General features: G+C 35.9%; 2 protein-coding genes across 5 annotated transcripts in view; both read right to left on the bottom strand.

Moving 5' to 3' along the window:
• The window catches only part of PACRG (parkin coregulated), a 509535-nt gene that overhangs the window by 425605 nt on the left and 63753 nt on the right, over positions 1-20177 (bottom strand). For all 4 annotated transcript variants that reach the window (XM_042987491.1, XM_042987492.1, XM_007097242.3 and 1 more), the window contains one exon: positions 11314-11448. In XM_042987491.1, coding sequence (XP_042843425.1) covers positions 11314-11448 — 135 coding nt within the window. The remainder of the gene's footprint in view (positions 1-11313; positions 11449-20177) is intronic.
• LOC102965375 (GTP-binding protein 10) lies at positions 4655-6043 on the bottom strand. The gene has a single exon (XM_042987490.1). The coding sequence runs from the start codon at positions 5867-5869 to the stop codon at positions 4718-4720; it is 1152 nt and encodes a 383-aa protein (XP_042843424.1). The 5' UTR covers positions 5870-6043; the 3' UTR covers positions 4655-4717.

Here is a 20177-nt window from a genome sequence, read left to right as displayed (position 1 = left end):
GAAGCAACTTTTAATTATACAAAAATAGTGCAATTACCCAGGCTGCCAAACAAAATAAACAAGCAAACAAAAACAGACCAAAGGAATAAAAATCAGACTGGTCTTAATTTCTCAACAATCATATCTTAGAATATAATGACATTACATTCTTCAGAGGCATAGAGGGAAACAGTTGAAATTTAAGAATGTTAATATGAATCACAAACTGCATTGCTGAAAAATTGTATTTCAAGATATTCAAGCGTTCAGAAATATTCAACCCATGGACCCACTTTTTATAAAGTTGCCTAAAGATATACACGAAAACAGAGAAAAATGAATCTGAATGAGAACTCGAATGGAAGTTTAGGGTTTCAAGGTTTTACATGTTTTCATCATTCAGACTGGAATGCAGTTTTGTAAATTCTGTAGGGTTTTTTTTTTTTTTTTTGGTCATCAGGGATATGTCTTAGATTGGGGGGGGAGGCAAAGATTGGTTTTTATAATGATTTTAAAATGATGCTACATTTGTTTTTATACTTTTCTCAATAGCAAGAAATGTGTTTCGTATTTAATACAACTTTTTGTTAGTATTTGTTTCTGTTCTCCAAAAATATACTAACAACATGTTCACAATGACGGTACACTGAGGTGCTGGTCACTGTAGAGCATGACCTGCCAAAGGAGATACTATGTGTACCACCCCCGAAGCAAAGCCACACGGAGACATATATTGGCATGCCTCTTTTCTAAAGGCCTTGAGTAATGACCATGGGAAATGTTAAAAATGCATATTAAGCTATGATTGTCTTTTTTGTTGTTGGTGTTATCAAACTGGAGAGAACTATTAATTATTAATTCTCCTGTGGCTGTTAGGTCCATTATGAATTTCCTGTCCTAATTAGGTCTTTGAATGTTACCTTAAGTCCCTTAAGAATCATCAACACAACTTCAACAAAGCTAAAAACATACATGTAGAAGGAAGACTGAACAAAACTATCAATTACTAAAAGTTATCTCAGAATAAATGTTGTCTTCTTGTCTTCTGTATACATTTTACTTTATCTATTTTCTAAATTTTCTAAAATAGTCATCTATTACCTTTAAACTAGAAAAAAATCAGAAAAATCTAAGAAAAAATGCATACCATTTTTATATGCCATCTAATGACAAATAGCTTTCACAAGGTATTGTATACACTATGATCTCAATTATGCAAAAAGAAAGAAAAGACAGAAATACTTTAAAAAATGTCAACAACTGAATTCAATGAATGGTGGAATGATGAGTGATTTATTTAGTCCTTCTACTTTCCAATATTTTCTTATTTTATAAGATAAACATGTATATATTTCATATTGAGAATAGAACTTTATAAGTAATGATAAGGGATCAATTTTTTTAATGTTTACTTAAGTTTGAGAGGGAGAGAGACAGTGTGCTAGAGGGGGAGGGGCAGACATAGAATCGGAAGCAGGCTCCAGGCTCCAAGCTGTCAGCACAGAGCCCAACAAGGGGCTCTAACCTATGAACTGTGAAATCATGACCTGAGCCAAGTCCGATGCTCAACCCACTGAGCCACCCAGGCGCCCCAAGGATAAATTTTCTTTTTACATGAATTCGTCTGATTATCCCATCAGTGCTAATTTTTACATAGAACGTTCAAGGTCAGAATAACCTCTTTGATAAAGCTAAAATGTAATTTCCTAAAATTGCTGCCTCAGATATGGGTTAAAATTGGTATCAGTATTCATTAACACTTTATTTAGATTTTACCTGAAAGAAAAGGAGAAATTTTAATACAACGGCAGGGGGTTGAAAATTCACTCGATATCTAGAAGCCTCAAATGTAGAGACACTTTGACCACTCTAAATAAAAGCATCAAACAAACATTGATTTTTTTTTTTTACTATCATACCATCAATCCAATTCGACTTGTCATCCGTCAAAGAACTTCTGATCTCAAAAGTGCTTCAGTGAAGAAAAGGGATATGTGACAAGTGATAAGACAGAGTGGGAGCCATTCATTAAATTACTAATTGGAACAGAGCTGGAGATTCACCCTCCAGGCAGATACTGAAAAACCATCAAAGTCCGGTTTATGTCCCCAAATGGAACTTTCTAACAAGCAGTGACACACATTTTTAGTTTGAAGATTGGAGTACTGATACTCCTGAAATGGCAGCATCAATCCCTAGGAGGGTGGCAGGAAACCCCCATCTTCATGGGCGGGTGAGTGACAACACAGTGTCTCAGCTGTGACGCCCTAACACTACCAAGACCGCTCCGACTTTTCAACAGGGGGTCGTTTCACTAGGAAAGCAGGAGTGATTTGTTTTTCTTCCACTTGTCAGTCCACCGAGATCTGAAACTTACAACACTGCTTTTCCCCTTGGGCCCCGGGGAATGTGAATTGTCTTCAGCCGAGGCCGACCAAATCACTGTCACAGAGCGGCGGGCGACCTTTCTTTTCAATCTATGCACTTTCCAGGAGTTATAAATCAGTTGACTTTCAAGCTCGATGAGATGGCATATGCCCTAGTTTGAAGAACAGATGGAGGCTTGGGGGAAAATTGTTTCTGCAGGCTTGCCACAAGCAGTACTGCTCCATAAAAGTGAACCATTCGCACTAATTTCTCACATAAATTATAGAGGCAGCAGAGAGCACCAGCCCATTCAGCAGAAAACCTCTCATCTAGCTTTCAGAGGTCATCGAACCAATTTAAATTAAAGTTATTTCTGATACACGGCTGTGTTTTCATGCTCTACACTTTTAAGACATCGCAATTTACATCAAATAAAAGAATGGCATTTAATTGCACAAGCAGCCCCCTCCTCCAAAAAACACAGAGCAGCACAGTAATTGCCAGAGGACTTTTTTTTCAAGACTTCTCTATTAATTAATCACAGAGGAATTAATAGTGGAAACATGGCAGCTCACTTGTACAAAAATCAGGTAAATTGTCTCTTCTTTTGTAAAATTTGCCTTACAAATTCTACTCAGGCCTGCTATCCAAACTCAAGCTTTGGCAGTTATCAGAAGAAATAGAAACTCCAAGAGAACAATTCCAAGAGAACATCCATTCTTCTTCATGTGAAACAAATTATTCAACTCTTAAATAAATTTGCCTACAAGATTTCAGAAATCAACATTGGTGTTACCTGGGATAGGGAGTGGGTATAGATATAACACTAATTTTTTGAATTCTTAAGAAACTGAAACATTAAGAAATTGCAGGTACCAAAGGACTAATGATTAATCAAAATTATAGAATTTCGAGAACAATATAATGAGGACTAATGGATCAGGTATCATGTCACGGAGTGACTTACTTTAAATGCAATACTATTTATGGATAATGAGCTACCATGGTTTGGGGCTGATTTTAATTGTAAGAAAATTAGTGCATGATTTTAATAATGATTATATTCAATAACTGTTTTTCCTAGTAGGAAATTATCAGTTATGTCAATGAAAACAGTCACACTGACAGAGCTTTTTATAGTTCATGAATATCAATGCTACAGAGAACTGAAAAGAACCGAGAAAAAGAACAAACTGAGAAGAAATTCTGAAGACTCATGCACGAGTTTAGTGACTCATGAGTCATCCCAGAATTGTGGGTGTGGTCCAGCCAATTTTAAAAATAAATTTAAGCACCCAATTAATCTATGCACATCATTTTCTTTACTTGGATGTTCAAACTGGACATACATATTTACTCATTTAGATAAATGAACTTGCCATTTTGAAATTTAAGAAATTTAAAAAATCAGTTTACATATAATCAAAGGAGCATTTTCATAATGAAAGTCCAATCCACCAAAACCATTGCATAGAATTCTGGACTGTGCATTCAAACTTACTGGAGTTTCTAATCAATATTTATCCCCCAAACTATTACATGAACATCTCAAAATATACTTATTTTAATAATTATGAAACAATTTTTTTAATGTTTATTCATTTTTGAGAGAGAGTGAGCAAGTGAGTGGGGGAGGGGCACAGAGAGAGGGAGAGAGAGAATCCCAAGCAGGCTCCACGTTGTAAGCACAGAGCCAAGGACACCATGTTGTCAGCACAGACACTCACGAACAATGAGATCATGACCTGAGCCGAAACCAAGAGTCAGACGCTCAATCGACTGAGCCACCCAGGCACCCCGTGAAACAAGACTTCTTAGAGCTCCCATAGTTAAAAAGACGCCATCCCAATCATCTAGCACCTGGTCACTGATAAAGATGCAAAACACGTCATGAAACAGTGTCTAGAGAAGTAAAACTTGAGGATAGTCAATCTGTTCTAGTACGCTTTCCATTCACTCAACACGGATCACTGGGCACCTACTGTATGCCAAGTACTGCTCTAGGCACTGGGATAAATGAGTGAAGAAACCAGAAATACAAAGATCCCTTCTTTAGATTTCAGAATACACCATTTTATTTTATTTTTTTTTTATTTTTTTTTCCTATATCTTATTTATTTATTTTACTTATTTATTTTTTTGAGAGAGTGTGTGTGTGCATGTGCATGCGTGCGTGTGAGCAAGGGAGGAACAGAGAGAATGAGAGAGAGAATCCCAAGTAGGCTCCATGCTGTCAGTGCAGAACCTGACACAGAGCTCAATCTCACGAACCGCGAGATCATGATCTGAGCCTGAACCAAGAGTCAGACACTTAACCGAATGAGCCACACAGGGGCCCCTTGATATCATTTTTAATAGATTTAAATTACATCTATCTGGGACTAGTAACACCATTCTTTGGTGGTGGCTCATTATAAGATATTGTATTAGAAATCTGTAAATTAAGCAACTGTTTCTTATGATATGCATCATTTTCCTGGTTGGCATGTTCATCCAGAGATTTTCTTATATAGTTCTTTAATTCTTCAATTCCTTCTCCCGTAATTGCAGAGATGGGGATGATGTGTTGGAACTCCACAGTCCTCTCTGGAATCATGTTTTTCTTAAATAAATGCAAAAAATCTTTAGGATTCTGGAGTTGATTCATCAGTACATGGAACATATCTTGGGCACCTGGCAAGTCCATTTTATTAACTGCCAGGAGTACAGGTTTTGTCTGAAGTTCCTCTTTGTACAACTCCAACTCTTTTGTAAGAAGTATTATGGTTTCAAAGGCAGTTCTGTATTGAGTTTGGGAAGAAAGCTGAAATCCAGAAATATCGACAACAAAAAGTAGTTGTCTAGTTCTTTCCATATGCTTGAGGAATTTGTGGCCCATTCCTTTGTTCATATGTGCTCCTTCTATTAAACCAGGAAGATCAGCTACTGATATCTGTCTGAAATCATTATACACAATCTTTCCAAGTTCAGGCTGTAATGTTGTAAATGCATAATCTGCGATTGCAGGTTTTGCATGAGAAACCTGACTTAGCAAAGAGGATTTTCCTGCATTTGGGAATCCTACTAGGCCTATATCAGCTATAAGTTTTAGATCAAGGTGAATGACTCGTTTCTGGCCTTTCAATGGTAAGAAATTTGTAAGTAATTTACCACCAAGACCTCCTTCAGCTACCAAAATTCTGTCCTTCTCTTTATTGAGTTCTCCTATAATTTTACCATTTTCATCAGTTACTGAAATACCCACAGGTACAGGAATTTCACAGTCTTTTCCTCTGGAGCCTTTCAGTGCATTAACACGACTATTTGCTCCTTCTCCAGCCACAAACCGTTTCTGAGGATATTTGTCTTTAAGTTGTTTTAAAGTCATTTTCTTATGGGCTACAACCCAGACGTCACCACCTTTTCCACCTTCTCCACCTAAACGAGGGTAACCCATTCCACCACTTCCTCCCCTGGTGAAGAGTCTTAGGTTATCAATGAAGTTTCCATACTTTCTGAACCACACGCTACCGCACCGCACCATGACTGCCCAGAATACGCCATTTTATTTGACCTTGATATTGGCTCCATTGTAGGTCCCTATCTGGTTTTCATTTTCTTTCATTTTTCTTAATATATGCTAACTCTCTGTATTTTGTAGTTCTTTATATAAACATATCAATACATTTATATAACACATCAGTTTAAGAATTAGAAAAGGTTCTTAGTTACCTGATTAATGTTAATTTATGAAGTCACTTTTTAATAGAAAAACCAAGTTGTGTGATCCAAGTTTTAATCATCAAGTAACTGTATGGTGAATACATTCACCTCAGGGGAAGTATGCTTTTGTGATGACATTGTGGACATCTCCAAAAGGCCAGTACGGAAGATCAGGTTCTTGGCAGAGAGGTGAGACTACCTAAAGTCCATTCTCACGCACACCCACCTATGCGTACCAGTTGTGGCCTTGTGAATTTTATTTCAGTATAACAGGTTACTAACACCATTTACATATTCAATAAGGGATGAGAAAACAAGAATGCAGAAATGCCCCCCACAGCGATGCCACTTTGAACAAAGCCTGCGACAACCTTGCCAGATGAGAGACTGTAAGTTGCTGACAAAGCCCACTTTGAGATTTTCCCTTTATAAGACAATCTGGATATAAGACTATCTGAGCTGCCTTTGTAATAGGGTTTGTATTATATCCTGATTTGGCTGGACATTTATAGGGTATCTATTTCTTACTCAAACCTACCTAATAACTGGGACACCTTTGTGCATGTTCATTAGAAATTTAGTGAAAGCAAAACTCTTAGTGTATGTCACATTTTGTCCAAAAGCATGGTACCATGGATAGAGAAAGGTGATTTCTATCAATATCTACTATATCAAAATGCCCATAAAGTGAAGGAACTTAAGAGACACCTTAGCGTAGTTGTAGCTCTCCAAACTAAATGGTTTATAATACCATATCGTTAATTAAAAAAAAAAAAACTCCAGTGTGATTCTGACATTTTTATTCAACTCCTTCTGCCAAGATCTATATCAAAGTGGCTATTTTAAAATAACCTGTGTTTCAAGGCATCTGGGTGGCTCAGTCGGTTAAGCATCTGATTTCAACACCTCAGAACCTGAAGCATGCTTCACATTCTGTGTCTCCCTCTCTCTCTCTCCCTCCTCTGCTCACAGTCTCTCTCTCAAAAATAAAAACACAAAAAGTAAATATAAATAAATAAATAAATAAATAACCTGTATTATCATGCCATTTTAAAACAATGGCTCGTTATCAGAATTTATAAGACAGTGAATTTCATGGGTTGCCTAGGATTTATATTTCTGCTCCTTATTAAGTGTGTAAATAGCGATTATTATTTCACATTCATTCCAGTGACTACTCCTGATGACTTCAGATTCCTGTTGAAAAGAGAGAACTAGGAAGGGCTCCTGTTCCTTCCCCAAAGTGACCTTGTAAGAACTAGAGGGGAAACTGTGCATTCCAGGGAGTAACAAACAAACAAACAAACAAAAAAGGAAAGGAAGGAGGGAGTAGAAAGGGCAAGGGAGGAAGAGTAAGAAGTAGAAGAGGAGGAGGAAAAGAAGGAAGAAGGAAGGAGGAGGAGCAGGGAGGGGCAGGGAGGAGAGGACAGGGGGTGGGGGCGGAAAGGAGCAGGGAGGAGGCGGAGAAGGCAGGACAGCTCCAGAGGAGACCTGAAGGGTGTCTGAAACTTACTGGGTTGGGGGTGGGAGCTGGGATGGACCCTGGTGGGGAGGCAGAAGTGAGAAGACAGGTAACAGAAAACTTTCCTACTCCCAGATGGAAATTTAAGACTTGGAAACTCAAACGCAATTTTAGAACGTCTGTTGTTCATGCAGAGTATCTGTCTGCTCTGTAACTTATCCAAACTGTTGAGCTGCTTCTCCCTCCTGTTGCCTGTACTCTGGATATTGGAGGTAGCAGCCATAGAATAAAGTCATGTCCCCTGAATGTTGGTAGAGTCAAGGAGAAGATAGAAAAAGAGACAGACTTAAAAATTTTTGTTTAAGTCATTATTGTGTTTTTTAATGTCTTTAGCCATTAACAATGAACAGTTCTTTAGCTATATTCAGAAAACACATATTTAAAAATAAAAAGTATGCCAGATCTTGTCTGATAGATTTCATATTACAGATCAGAGCTACTCATTTTTCCTAGATAATTCACTTGCCATTGATAAGTATATGGAAAAATTTCACTCCCAAAATTTTGTAAAACTTTTTTCACGTTTACCAAGGAATATACGATAAGTGTACGCAGCCATGGCAAAAATGCCTGGATCGGTCCTTCTTTTTCATTTTAACAGTAATTTGCAGACACATATAGTCATCTATCTGGCCAGCAGGTTCAGGCATTTATTCTGACTGCCACTGTCTTAATGTAGAACAGCACTGTCTAATATGGTAACCATGTGGCTATTTAAATTAAAATTAATTAAAATTAAAAATTTAGCTCCTCACTCTCACTAGGGACATTTCAAGTGCTTAATGGCCACATATGGCTAGTTGTAATTATTAGACAGTGCAGATGTAGAACATTTCCACCATTGCAGAAAGTTGTATTAGACCGTGCTCTGATTTTCAGCGATACCATAAAGACTAGACTGCACAGATTCGGCATTTGGTCTGCCTTGTTGTTTTGGCATTTGGAACAAATAGCCACTTTCATGTGCACTATACTAGGGTGGCAGTTGAAGATATGGGTTGAAAAATCTAAATGTGCAAACGACATTTACCTACGTCTAACTGTTACTTCCAGTTTCTGACTTTATTAGGTCATTTATACGTAGTTACCAGACAGTAACTCTATTTCAAGAATATAGGATGATTTCTAGTATAGTGATGATGGGGAACAAGTAGGGAACTTGGGGTCATGGGCAGGAACCATCAGTGACTTCCCAGACGAGCTGAGTCTCAGATGCTGGGACAGCCTCCATCACGCTTCAGGACAGTAGCTCGTAAGTATTTCCGAGTCAATACCTCTTGAAATTCTGATAAAAGATTTATGACTTCTTCCAACTTAATCATGCACACCATTTCAGGCACTCAGAAACCCTTGGAGTCCCAGTGGTGTCACAAGAGTACGGAGAGGGGACCACTATTTTCCTGAGAAACAGAGCTATTCAGAAGTCTTTAAGGGGAAGATGAGTGATATGAAGACCTGGGCTCCTGGGCCCTGTCGGCACACAGGAAGGAAGTGCAGTGCAGGGTCCTGGGTTGTGTTTTGTTTTTGTCTTTGTTTTTATTCTGTGGGGTGTGGGAGGGTAGCCCTGCTTCCTTCAACGTTCAAGGCCCCTCCTGAGGTATGGCATCCTAAAGAAGCCCTCCCCCGCTCAAGTACCAGACTGTCCTCACAGCACATGCACCAAAGGAATAATTATGATTATATTGGGAGATTGTCCACAAGCCTATGCTTAATAATTCTCACATTTTACTTTCAATATTAGAGTAGTGTAATTGAAATGTGGTTGGCGAGACTTTAAAAAGACAGAAGCCTACAGGTTATAGGATAAGACGTTTCCTTAAATGTATGCTATTGTTCTACCAATGGCAGCAAATAAATTGCTTCTTTTTTATTCTGACTTTTTGGCTTGCTGAATCAGTAGTCTCATCAGAAATTACTTAAAATAATTAACATAGCTATAAAAACCAAAAGTAGTTTATATCCCTTCTGGCTATTGTATTATCAAAGATAAAGCAAAATGATTCATCCTACATTTTCATTATTTTCAAGATGATTTTCTTTCCTAGTCTCTTGACACTTCCAAAAGTTACTCATAAAGTTATCTGAACAGGTAAAAATAAACCTATAAATTTTGTTATTGACATAATTTTTATGTGCTGTAATTGCTTAAAACACTAAAATCCACTCACTTTTTATAAGGAATTATAGCATATTGTTTTACTCCACAGGAATGAGGTTTTTCAGAAAGTCCACTGTGTTACCTTGTGGAACCAGTATATAGACAAACACAAAATCCATGTAATTAATCAAATATAAACAAACCCAAAAGTTACAGTAAAGTTTTGGGAATATATACTTAGGTTAAGACTAAAATATCTAAATTATTTATATTTGCTATAAATTCTTTCTCATTATATGCACAGTGTCATATAACAAATTCACATTTTAATAGAAATGACTGAAACTGAGATAGAGATAGTCATGTTCTTCATCCTCCTAAAAAACTTATGACAAAATTTAATAACAGGGACACCTTCGGGATTTCTATCGCCAAACAACTTATAGTAATTGTAAGTTCAGTACTTGAATACCAAAAGACTGCTCGAGATTTAGAAATGCTTGATAATTATATGAAAACATTTAAAGACATACAGGAAACAGCACAAACAATTCTCTCAGTTTTTCCATAAAGGAAGGAAAAGATTAATTTTGATGAATCTAAGTATTTGCTTTGATGAATTCTTTATTTTGGTCATTTAATTTTTTTAATGTGAATTTATTTGTACCAATCACACACAATTCCTACCTTCACCTTCAGACACTATTGTGGGACTTTTTAGTTAAATGGGTCAATTGCTTCACTTGGATGATATTTGGCAAAAACCTTTTATGTTCCTCAGTCTGATGTGATACGCATGCACAACTCTGTCTTTAGCCCGAGAAACCCTTTTAGCTGATAAATATCACCCAAAGCAAAGTCCTTGATAACACAAAATAATTAAATAGCAGAAGCTGTTTAGAGATCAGCATTTCGTTTTTCAAATTAAATGTAAAAGCCTTCTCCAGTTAAGAGATTGGCAAGTTTTTACAAATAACATCAGTGAGCCTTTTAGAAAGAAACACAGCCACATTACAATGGAGTCATTAGGCAATACATTTATTTTGAAGCCAATTAACCTTTTGTCAGAAAAATGTCGGTGCCGTAATGGTTTCGGCGCGGAGGTCAGCCTCTAACCGGGCACGTATGACAGCCACCGCCACTGACACGTGCTGCAGACAGGGAGAGAGTGCGGCAATGAGAACCAACCTTCTTTTGTATTCTGCTCTGCATTTCCAGGGAGCAGACAATCTTGACCTATCCATTTAGGTAATTAAAGCTTCCATTTGGAAGTGTCCTGCAGGAAGGTGAAATTTGGAGGAGATAAATGGCTGTTGCTCTCCGTATTCAGCCACCAGTTCCATCATTTGATGGACTGCCTGAAACAGGCCGGGTTGCCAGGTTCTCATAAAAATAGAGATGAATTGGGCAGCAGACGATTCTCTAAGGCAAAGCAACTCTGTCATTTTCTGTTTTGCAGGCTATAATTTAATTGTTAGTCAAGGTGGACAGCTGACACAAGGGGGGCCTTCTCTAAGAGCTTACCCACCACCTTCCATTCTCTGAGAAATCACCCCAGTTTATTTGGTTAGCCAACTTCATTCGGTGTTGGGAGATGTCGCTCCAGCGGTACACGGCTGGTTCCCCCAGCTGTGCCCTGACTTACCTTCCACGCGATTTTGTTTCCTTTCGAATCATGCTCAAGGGCAATTGGGAAATCTCCTCGCTCATAAAATTTTCGAAATGCTGTGGGCTTCGTTGGTCTTTCTTTAAATGCTCCTGCAACTGGCGGGCCTCTCACCTTCAAAGGAAAGGGAAAAAATAGGAATCAGGTTTTAAAAAATACTAAAAAATGCACAGCGAAAAAGGCTTTACTTCAGTTTTAGTTCATATGAAATATTCTGGAAGATAAAGACCTAAATGTCTAACGATGGAAAACAGCAGCTTCACTAATACAAAAACTTACAGAGGAGAATTATTTTATAATCATTATTAAGAATTTACTTTATTTTGAGTTTCTTTAGAAAGCATTCCTAGAAAAAGTCACTTATTACATTATAAGGGAAAAAAAGCCTAAACTTTTGTTTAAGAAAAAAAAAATTAATGGAGGCATCTAAGTTCCACTTGGAATGTTAAAACTTTTAAGATTTCTAATAGTTGCTAATTCTAATCTCTAAATTAAAATTTAAATACATAAAGAAAAATACATATGTATAAATATACAAAAATATATATATTTGAATGTTCAACTATATATATAGTTTATGGAACTATAAACTATACTTTATGGAATACTGAATCATTTTAAAATATGTCCTTTAAATCTTTCTATGCACATAAAATGGTAAAATATGTTCTCATGTTAACAACAAACTATGAAAATGTTATATGAAATTAAATTATAATAAGTAAGAAAATTATAACAAAAACTGGTCGTCTACTCTGTGTAGATATATATCTATATCTATATCTGTATCTATATCTATATATGTGTAGATATATATAGATATAGATATAGATATATTTCTACACAGAGTAGATATGTAGATATATATATGTAGATAGATATATATGTAGACATATAGATAAGTAGATATATAGATAGATAGCATACATTTGGTATTATGAATTTGTGAGGAAGTAACATTAGATTACATGTGAATCTTTCATCCCCAAAACTGAGATTTTTCTCAAAGAAGAAACATTTCATATTGAGTTATTCACATTGAGAATATTTTTTAAATCTGTATTATTTACTTATGAACTAATTCATTACGTTACAAAATTGAAAGCAATTAGTGAACTAGTTAGAAAATTACAGACCAATGATTATCTTTCTCTGAAAGTTTATGTTTAGTTTATTTATTATTTTTTAATCTATTTATTTATTTTGAGAGAGATATAGCGTGACCAGAGGAGGGGCAGAGAAAGAGGGAGAGAGAGAATCCCAAGCAGGCTCTGCACTGTCAGTGCAGACTCTGACAGGGGGCTAAATCCCATGACCATGAGATCATGACCTAACCGAGACCAAGAGTCAGATGCTTAACTGACTAACCCACCTCCGGTGTCCCTATTTATTAATTTAATAAAAACATGATTAATTTGTTAATTCTTACTATGAACAAAATAGCAAATAATTTATGTAATATAACTTACTTGATATAATGTTAATTTTTAATATTCATGTAAAAAACTTTAATTTTAACAAAGAAATATATAAAAATATATCTAATATAGTAAATATACTAAATAATGACAAATACATTTTTTTAATGCACATAGAAACACTAATGCTAGAAACTGAATAGGATATTAAAATATTAACATGATTAAATGCTGAAATGGGGTTGAAGAGTGAGGTAACACAAAGGCATTTATTACAGTTTATTGGAGTTTAGAATTTTCTTCACTACCTAGCTATTTATTCCCAGCATACAATTACATAAGTAACTATGGGGAAGCAAGATTGCCTTTCACTAATAAAAGATGTAAAATTTGTTCTGGTATTAGAATTATTGGCCACCATTTTCAGACAAATGTACCTAATTGTTAAGTAACCATACGTATATGATGACAGCTTTGTGCAGAGCTCTGAGTTGGATGTTACATATACATTCTACACTACATTAGTATAACAGAAACTGTAGGGATGCCATTCCTGGACTTTAGTTCATGAAGTGGTCAATTTTGAACCACATTTTTTTTGGAAATTGACAAAGAATTGACAGCTTTTTATTTTGTCAACAAGTTACATACCACAAAAAAAAATTACCATCTGTCATCATGTCACCATTTTAACACCTCTTAAAAAGTGGTATATATAATCCAAAGAAAGAAAACTTAGCCAAATTAAACCAGCATCATGCATATTTATAGAAAGTTATAGTGCAATAGTGCACATGTGTGTTCATGTTTGTGTGCATTGTATTATTGCACAGTACTGATTGCTAGTCAACAATACCTCATTTTTTGTGTTTTTTTAAATCAAAATTTAAATATATAAAGAAAAATACATATGTAAAAATATACAAATATATATATTTGAATATTCAACCATGTATATGTATATGTATATGTATATATATGAAGATTCAGCCATAATGAAAGAAGGAAATCTTGCCATTTGTGACAACATGGATTAAACCTTGAGGGCATTATGCTAAGTGAATAAGTGAATAAGTCAGACAAAAAGACTATTATTGTGTGATCTCACTTACATGTGGCATCTAAAAGAACTGAACTCATAGAAATACAGAATAGACTGGGGTGTCTGGGTGGCTCAGTCGGTTGAGCATCTGACTTCAGCTCAGGTCATGATTTCACGGCCTGTGGGTTCCAGCCCCGCGTCGGGCTCTGTGCTGATGGCTCAGAGCCTGGAGCCTGTTTCGGATTCTGTGTCTCCCTCTCTCTCTGCCCATCCCCTGCTCATGCTCTGTCTCTCTTTGTCTCAAAAATAAATAAAAACATTAAAAAATTAAAAAAAAAAAGAAATAGAGAATAGATTGGTGGTTGGCAGGGTCTAGAGGGTAAGGGTGACATCTATTGATTGTCTTTTTTCATTTGCTTTTTGATCTTCTTGATTCTCACTGTGATGATTTATTTTCTATTGAAACCTGCCCTTTGGTGTATTGTGAGACTCCAGACCTTCAACTTTCTGATTTAGCTGGTGTTTTCCAACATATCTCTGGCACAGAGGTGGGGAAGGGTACTACCTAATCACTGTCAGGTTGGGGTAGAAATCCTGGTTCCCACCTGGCCTCCACTCACTCCGGAGAGGGACCTTCTCATTGACATGGGGTGAAGGTGGTGGCTTCGGGACCACTAGGGAGTACCTGACATCAGTACCACTATCAGTACCCGATAGGGAGGGGTAGGAGTGCCCCATTACTGCTCCCCGTTCGGTGCCATAGAAGGGGTGGCCTCATTACTACTGGGCAGTGATGAGATTCCTGTCCCACTAGGAGGCATTCTCTGACAGCCCCAGCAGAAAGGGGTGCCATCTTATTACTGCTGGTTAGGGTGAAAGTCCAAGTTGCCCCCACTTGGTCTCCACCGATGCCGTGGGTGTTGAAGGCCTCTTTACTGTTCCAGTAGAGATGAAAGGCTCAGTTCCTCATTTAAAACATTCAGCTGCAACGGATATTTAGATCTTTTGTCTGCTCATCATCTGCTAACCACCTTTTCCAATTTTTCTAGATGTTATTATTTATGCTGTGGAAAGCAAGACTCGCATTTGCTCAGTTCAGCTAAATTTTGCTAGAGATTATCTTTCTCTCCTTCCTTTTTGTCTTAAAATTGATTTCTCTTTTTCCTTTTGCCTCTTATTCTAAATATACTCCATTGTTTCTGATTCTGAATTCAACATTCAAAAATCATCCAAACTTTTAAAAGAACTGACATATTTCTCTCTAAGAAGCCTAGAAGGCTTTACAAATGGTTATAAACAAGTTCTATTTGTCTTTCTTCACATCAATTTTCATGGACTCCCTACAGAAATGATCCCATGCCTATAATTCCATGGAGACTCTTTACTTAGTTTGCTATTATGTAATAACTCAACAGTGAGAAAGTTCTTTCTTGAATATTATTATCCTCTGTTTTTATATTTGTGCCACTTATTTATTTTAAAACATTATATTTTTTGGATTCTGGTATAGATCCATTCCAAATTAACTCTTGGAATCTCAAAAGTTGTAATTCTAAAACTGACTAGAATATTTTCAGTTAAACCTGTTAGCACAACATGGGCATTACCTAATTTTATGCAGATGCCCTGTCACTGTCCCTAGATAATATTTTTCTGTTCCAAATACATATATACCTACTTAAACCTAACAGAAGGATATATTTTTAATGCTCTATACATAATCCATTCCAACATTCTAAGTAATTCTAAAACCCTAAACACGAAAAGTCAAGTAAGTAATAATCTCAGGAAAGGTAATAAAGATATTGCTACTGGAAATCACACAGATGAATGTAGATGGACTAAATAAATTTAAAAATAAGCAAAAAAATCTATTAAGAATCCTTATGTACATCCCACTTTATAGAAGAACTACTGTAAATTTTGTTTAATGTCTTAGGAATTTTACTCTGATTCATTACAAATAATATAGAATAAGGAACAATAAATCAAAGTACACTTGTGGGAAAATGCAATTAGGATTTGTCTGAATGGTGGGGGCTGTCCATAAACCAATTAGAAAGAATGGGTGTCACAGCAGAATGCTTTTAATAAAATCTAATGCACTTGAGAACCAAGTTTCTGAATGCACTTTGAAGTGGCTATAAATGACAGGGTACTTTAGACGCCTACACTCATTGAATGTGCTGGGATGGATTTAGGACTTAGATCATAGGCTCTGTCATATGGTCACAGAAACTAATAATAATTAGTAGGAAAGAATTTTAAGCCACTCTAAAATTCTTCATGATATAGTTTGAAAGTTTCCTTTTCAATAGTTTATTTTTTAGCATAAATGGAAGCTGAGAAATCTATATTTTGTTATTCTAATTGGTCTGATTAGCCAGCTTACTAACATTGAGACAATATGATACAAAGACATTAATTTCCTATTTTCATCAGCTTTAACCTGAAACTTGGCCACTGTAGTTAGGCAAGAGTTATACTATCTCTGAGCTACTCAGGCACTTGCATATTAACCCCACGACTGGCAAATCTGTTGCCATTAGCCTAGATTTCTGAGTAAGTAGCACTATAATTCAGTGTCTGCCCCACATGCCAGACATAATTATTCTAACCCATCAGAAATTTGTCACTACCTAAGGTTACCAAATGACCGAGGAAATGTTTGCAAAAGTATTACAATGATCAAATCTGATTGTAGTACTCGATGGGATACCTCATCATTAACAAAGGTGAGCTTGTATTATTGGGTAAAGATTTCATGAGAAACTTTAATAATATATCAATATAATAATATAACAAAACATTATGATAGTGATGTTTTTGTTAGTAACAGCTGGAAAAGATAACAAGTGCCTTATATAGTAAAATACATATATTTCAACAAATGTTCAACGTAGACAGACATACTGTGGAGTCCTTCACAATCAGGCCCTACGGGTAATAGTGAATGGCAGGGAAGACATCCAAGTGATGTGGGCAACCTAATTCAGGAAGCTCATTCTACTGAGATCTAACAGGATGGCCTGGAGTCAGGAGAATGTGTGGTCAAGACGTAGTCCAGGCATGAGGTGGCAAAGGCCTTAAATTAGGACGCCATCGATAACAAAAACAAAACCCCAAAATATCATATTCATTGTTTTATAAGCATTTTTGGTTTCAGCTTTTGACAAAACCCACATGAAATGATATTACAGACAAGAAAATCTAAGCTTCAATAGCTTCAAGATCCTGGCAGAAATCACAGAGTTAGTAAGTATTAGGAAAGGGACCCCCACTGCTTTTGCTTCTACAGACCTTGTCCTCAGTCACGATACCAGAATGTTGGGTTTGGGCAAAAACCTAAAGGGGAGTTACCTAGGGCACATGACTCATTGAATGAGAAGATCCAGAGGGCAGAGATGAGAGAGGCTTCTGACTGCAAAGATGCAAATAACCAATTGGTTAAGTTACAGAAAAAATAAATTACGGGATGGAGGGAAATCTTATTAAATCACTTAGAAGTCTACCACCTATTACTAATTTTGTGCTTTTGCTTCTAGAATGTATGTACAAGTATCATAATTTTTCATTAAATTTTTTTTAATGTTTACTTGGTTTTGAGAGAGAGAGCGTGAGAGCAGGGGAGGGGCAGAGAGAGAGGGAGACACAGAATCCCAAGCAGGCTCCAGGCTTTGAGCTGTCAGCACAGAGCCTGATGAGGGGCTCGAACTCACAGACCGCAAGATCATGACCTGAGCCTAAGTCAGATCTTAACCAACTGAGCTGCCCAGGCGCCACATAATTTTTCATTTTTATGTCCTTCCCATTTAGTGTACTTTTTTTCACCTAGTATAGTATGTCTTGATGCTGCTATGGATAACAGAATTTTGTTTTTTTGTAGCTAAGCAATATTCCACCAACTATTTGCAATTATATTTGAAATTTATATTCTTTCTGATGTTTTTTGCATTTGTAATCACATTATTACAAACATCTCAAGCATATCACATTTTCCCCATTTTATATTATGCCCTGAGAGTCGCTCATATGAGATAATAAAATCAAACTTTTTATTTTATGATTCTTGATAAAAGTGTTGTTGATTAAAGGAGAACAGGTCTTCTGTCTTAGTCTAGCTGGGCTGCTAGAACAAAATGCCATAGTATATAACTATTGGTTGCATTTACTGTAAATATCTCCTCACCACCTTTGTTTTCCATTTTTACTTATTAAGCATTTAAAAGTTTAATTTTCTTTTTGGTAGAAAAGTTTCTTGGTCTTTTCTTTAATTGTTCTTTTTATCTCCAGCTTTCAGCTCCTTCATATCATTCCTCTGTCAGGACACTGTGAATGTTGTGCACAATGAATATCGACTAATTATAATCATATCCTTACTCTACTTAAAATCCACAGATGATCTCCCATTGACACGCTGCATATACATTCGAAATGAATGACTGGTGATGTCTCTGGTCCCTCCTCCATAGACTCCTCCAGTTATGGGGGATTTCTCCATTCTCAAATATGGCCTGCTCTCTTCAGTCTTCATGATTTTCCTGTTCCACTAACATGTTATTGTCTCTTAGCCCTTCATTCCTTTTTTGCTCTCCCTTCTTTTTCTCCTGAATAACCATGAATCACCTCATGACTCAACACAAACCTCACTAATTCTAAGACACCATTCTTGACAAAGTATATTCCTACCTGTGAGTGGGATCAAGTTCTCCTTCACATCAGACCTGAAATGCTGGAGGGATAAACTGACTGTGACCCTAGATCACTAGCACAATCTGTATGGAGATTATCAGGGAGATCAGGCTATTGATAAAGATTGCGTGTAGTCAAGTGGTGGGTTAAATCTACCGGAAATTGGTAAATTTTCCCAAAGGGAAAGTGAGTATACAGTGAGAAAAAGGCTGAGAACCTGAAACATTTCCTGGAGACTTAATAATAATAATAATAATAATAATAATAATAATAATAATGGAGACTAGGAAGAATACAATGGTAGCAAGAATATGGGGAAGGGTTGTTATCACAGAAATCCATGAATGAGAGGAACACATTTTTTAGTGATACAAGTGGGTCCATTATGAAGAGGTTTGAAAGTTCTCTGAAAATTAAAAAGCTATACTGGCATGACAGGATAGAAACCAGACTGTATATAGTACATTGGGGGATAAATGAACAATATGAAAGTAAAACCAGATGTAGACTTTGAGGGAGACCTCCTGCCCCATGAATTGTCAAAATGCGAGTTTCTAGTGAAGTATAATTGTTAAAGAAGGGCAAAGTTAATAGTGATTGGAAATGGAGAAAGAAAAAAAATATTAATGGGCTATAATACTGGAAGTCGTAAACTAATCACTTGCAGAACTGGAATAGATTTTAGAATAAAATATATGTTTATAACTAATGTACTTACTCTAAGATGGCTAGAGAAACTTGTGATGTACAGGTTTTTCAGTGTTAGGAGCTCATAAATCTGAATTCAAGGACCTATGGTCACATACACTAAAATATTTCTTAGAAATAGAGTGAAGAAACTGTCTCTAAAAAAGTTCCTACCCCTGTCATTAATTCATTGAAAATTGTACTGAATACATAATATTTCCAAGTCACTAGGCTTGGTATTATTGGGGACAAAGAGGTAAGTCAAATATATTATCCTCAAGATATATATCATTTAGGAAAAGAGATGAGAATACCTTCCAGACTTTTCTATAGAAATAAGAATGTGATATGCCACAGAAATGCCAAAGAAAGATATATAGAATTCTGTGCACTCCGACGATAAAACATTTCAGTTTTGAGACATTGTTTCTTTTCAATTAAAAATGTTATTTAGTCTTACAATGTGCCCATACTTTTCAGTGGAACCAGGCAGAAATATATTTTAATTTCCTATAAACCTGGATTCTGTATAGTTTCAATTAGAAAAAAATTATCAGAAAAATATGGTTGCTATAGCATAGACTTGTATATTTATAACCTTTGCAGTTATTAAGGATTAAATCAAAATTAATCACCTGTATTTTATATAAAGTTCTTAGATTTAAGTAATCATCAATATTACCACAATTTTGCAACCAAAAATTCACTACTGATAAGACCAATGCATATTTTCTTTTTATGTAAAACTTCTCACATTAAAATCCACATTTTCTATTTTGAAATTCACTTATATAAATTAGAAAATTTTGCTTAAGATCTAAGGCTGTGTGACATAATGAAATAACTTATATTAATCTAAAATGCTTATAGAGACTAGTTTCAATATGATTAGCATAAATAAAAGCTAAAATTAGTATCATGCATATGGTAAGTTATAATTAAATTAGCATTGTCATATGATGATTATCCAAAAGGGGAAAAAAACAAAAACAACTTATAATGTA

This window comes from Panthera tigris, chromosome B2, assembly GCF_018350195.1.
Source record: "Panthera tigris isolate Pti1 chromosome B2, P.tigris_Pti1_mat1.1, whole genome shotgun sequence".
NCBI classification, from domain to species: Eukaryota; Metazoa; Chordata; class Mammalia; order Carnivora; family Felidae; genus Panthera; species Panthera tigris.
Note: the sequence above shows the minus strand (reverse complement) of the source record. Positions and strands in the feature narration are given on the sequence as shown.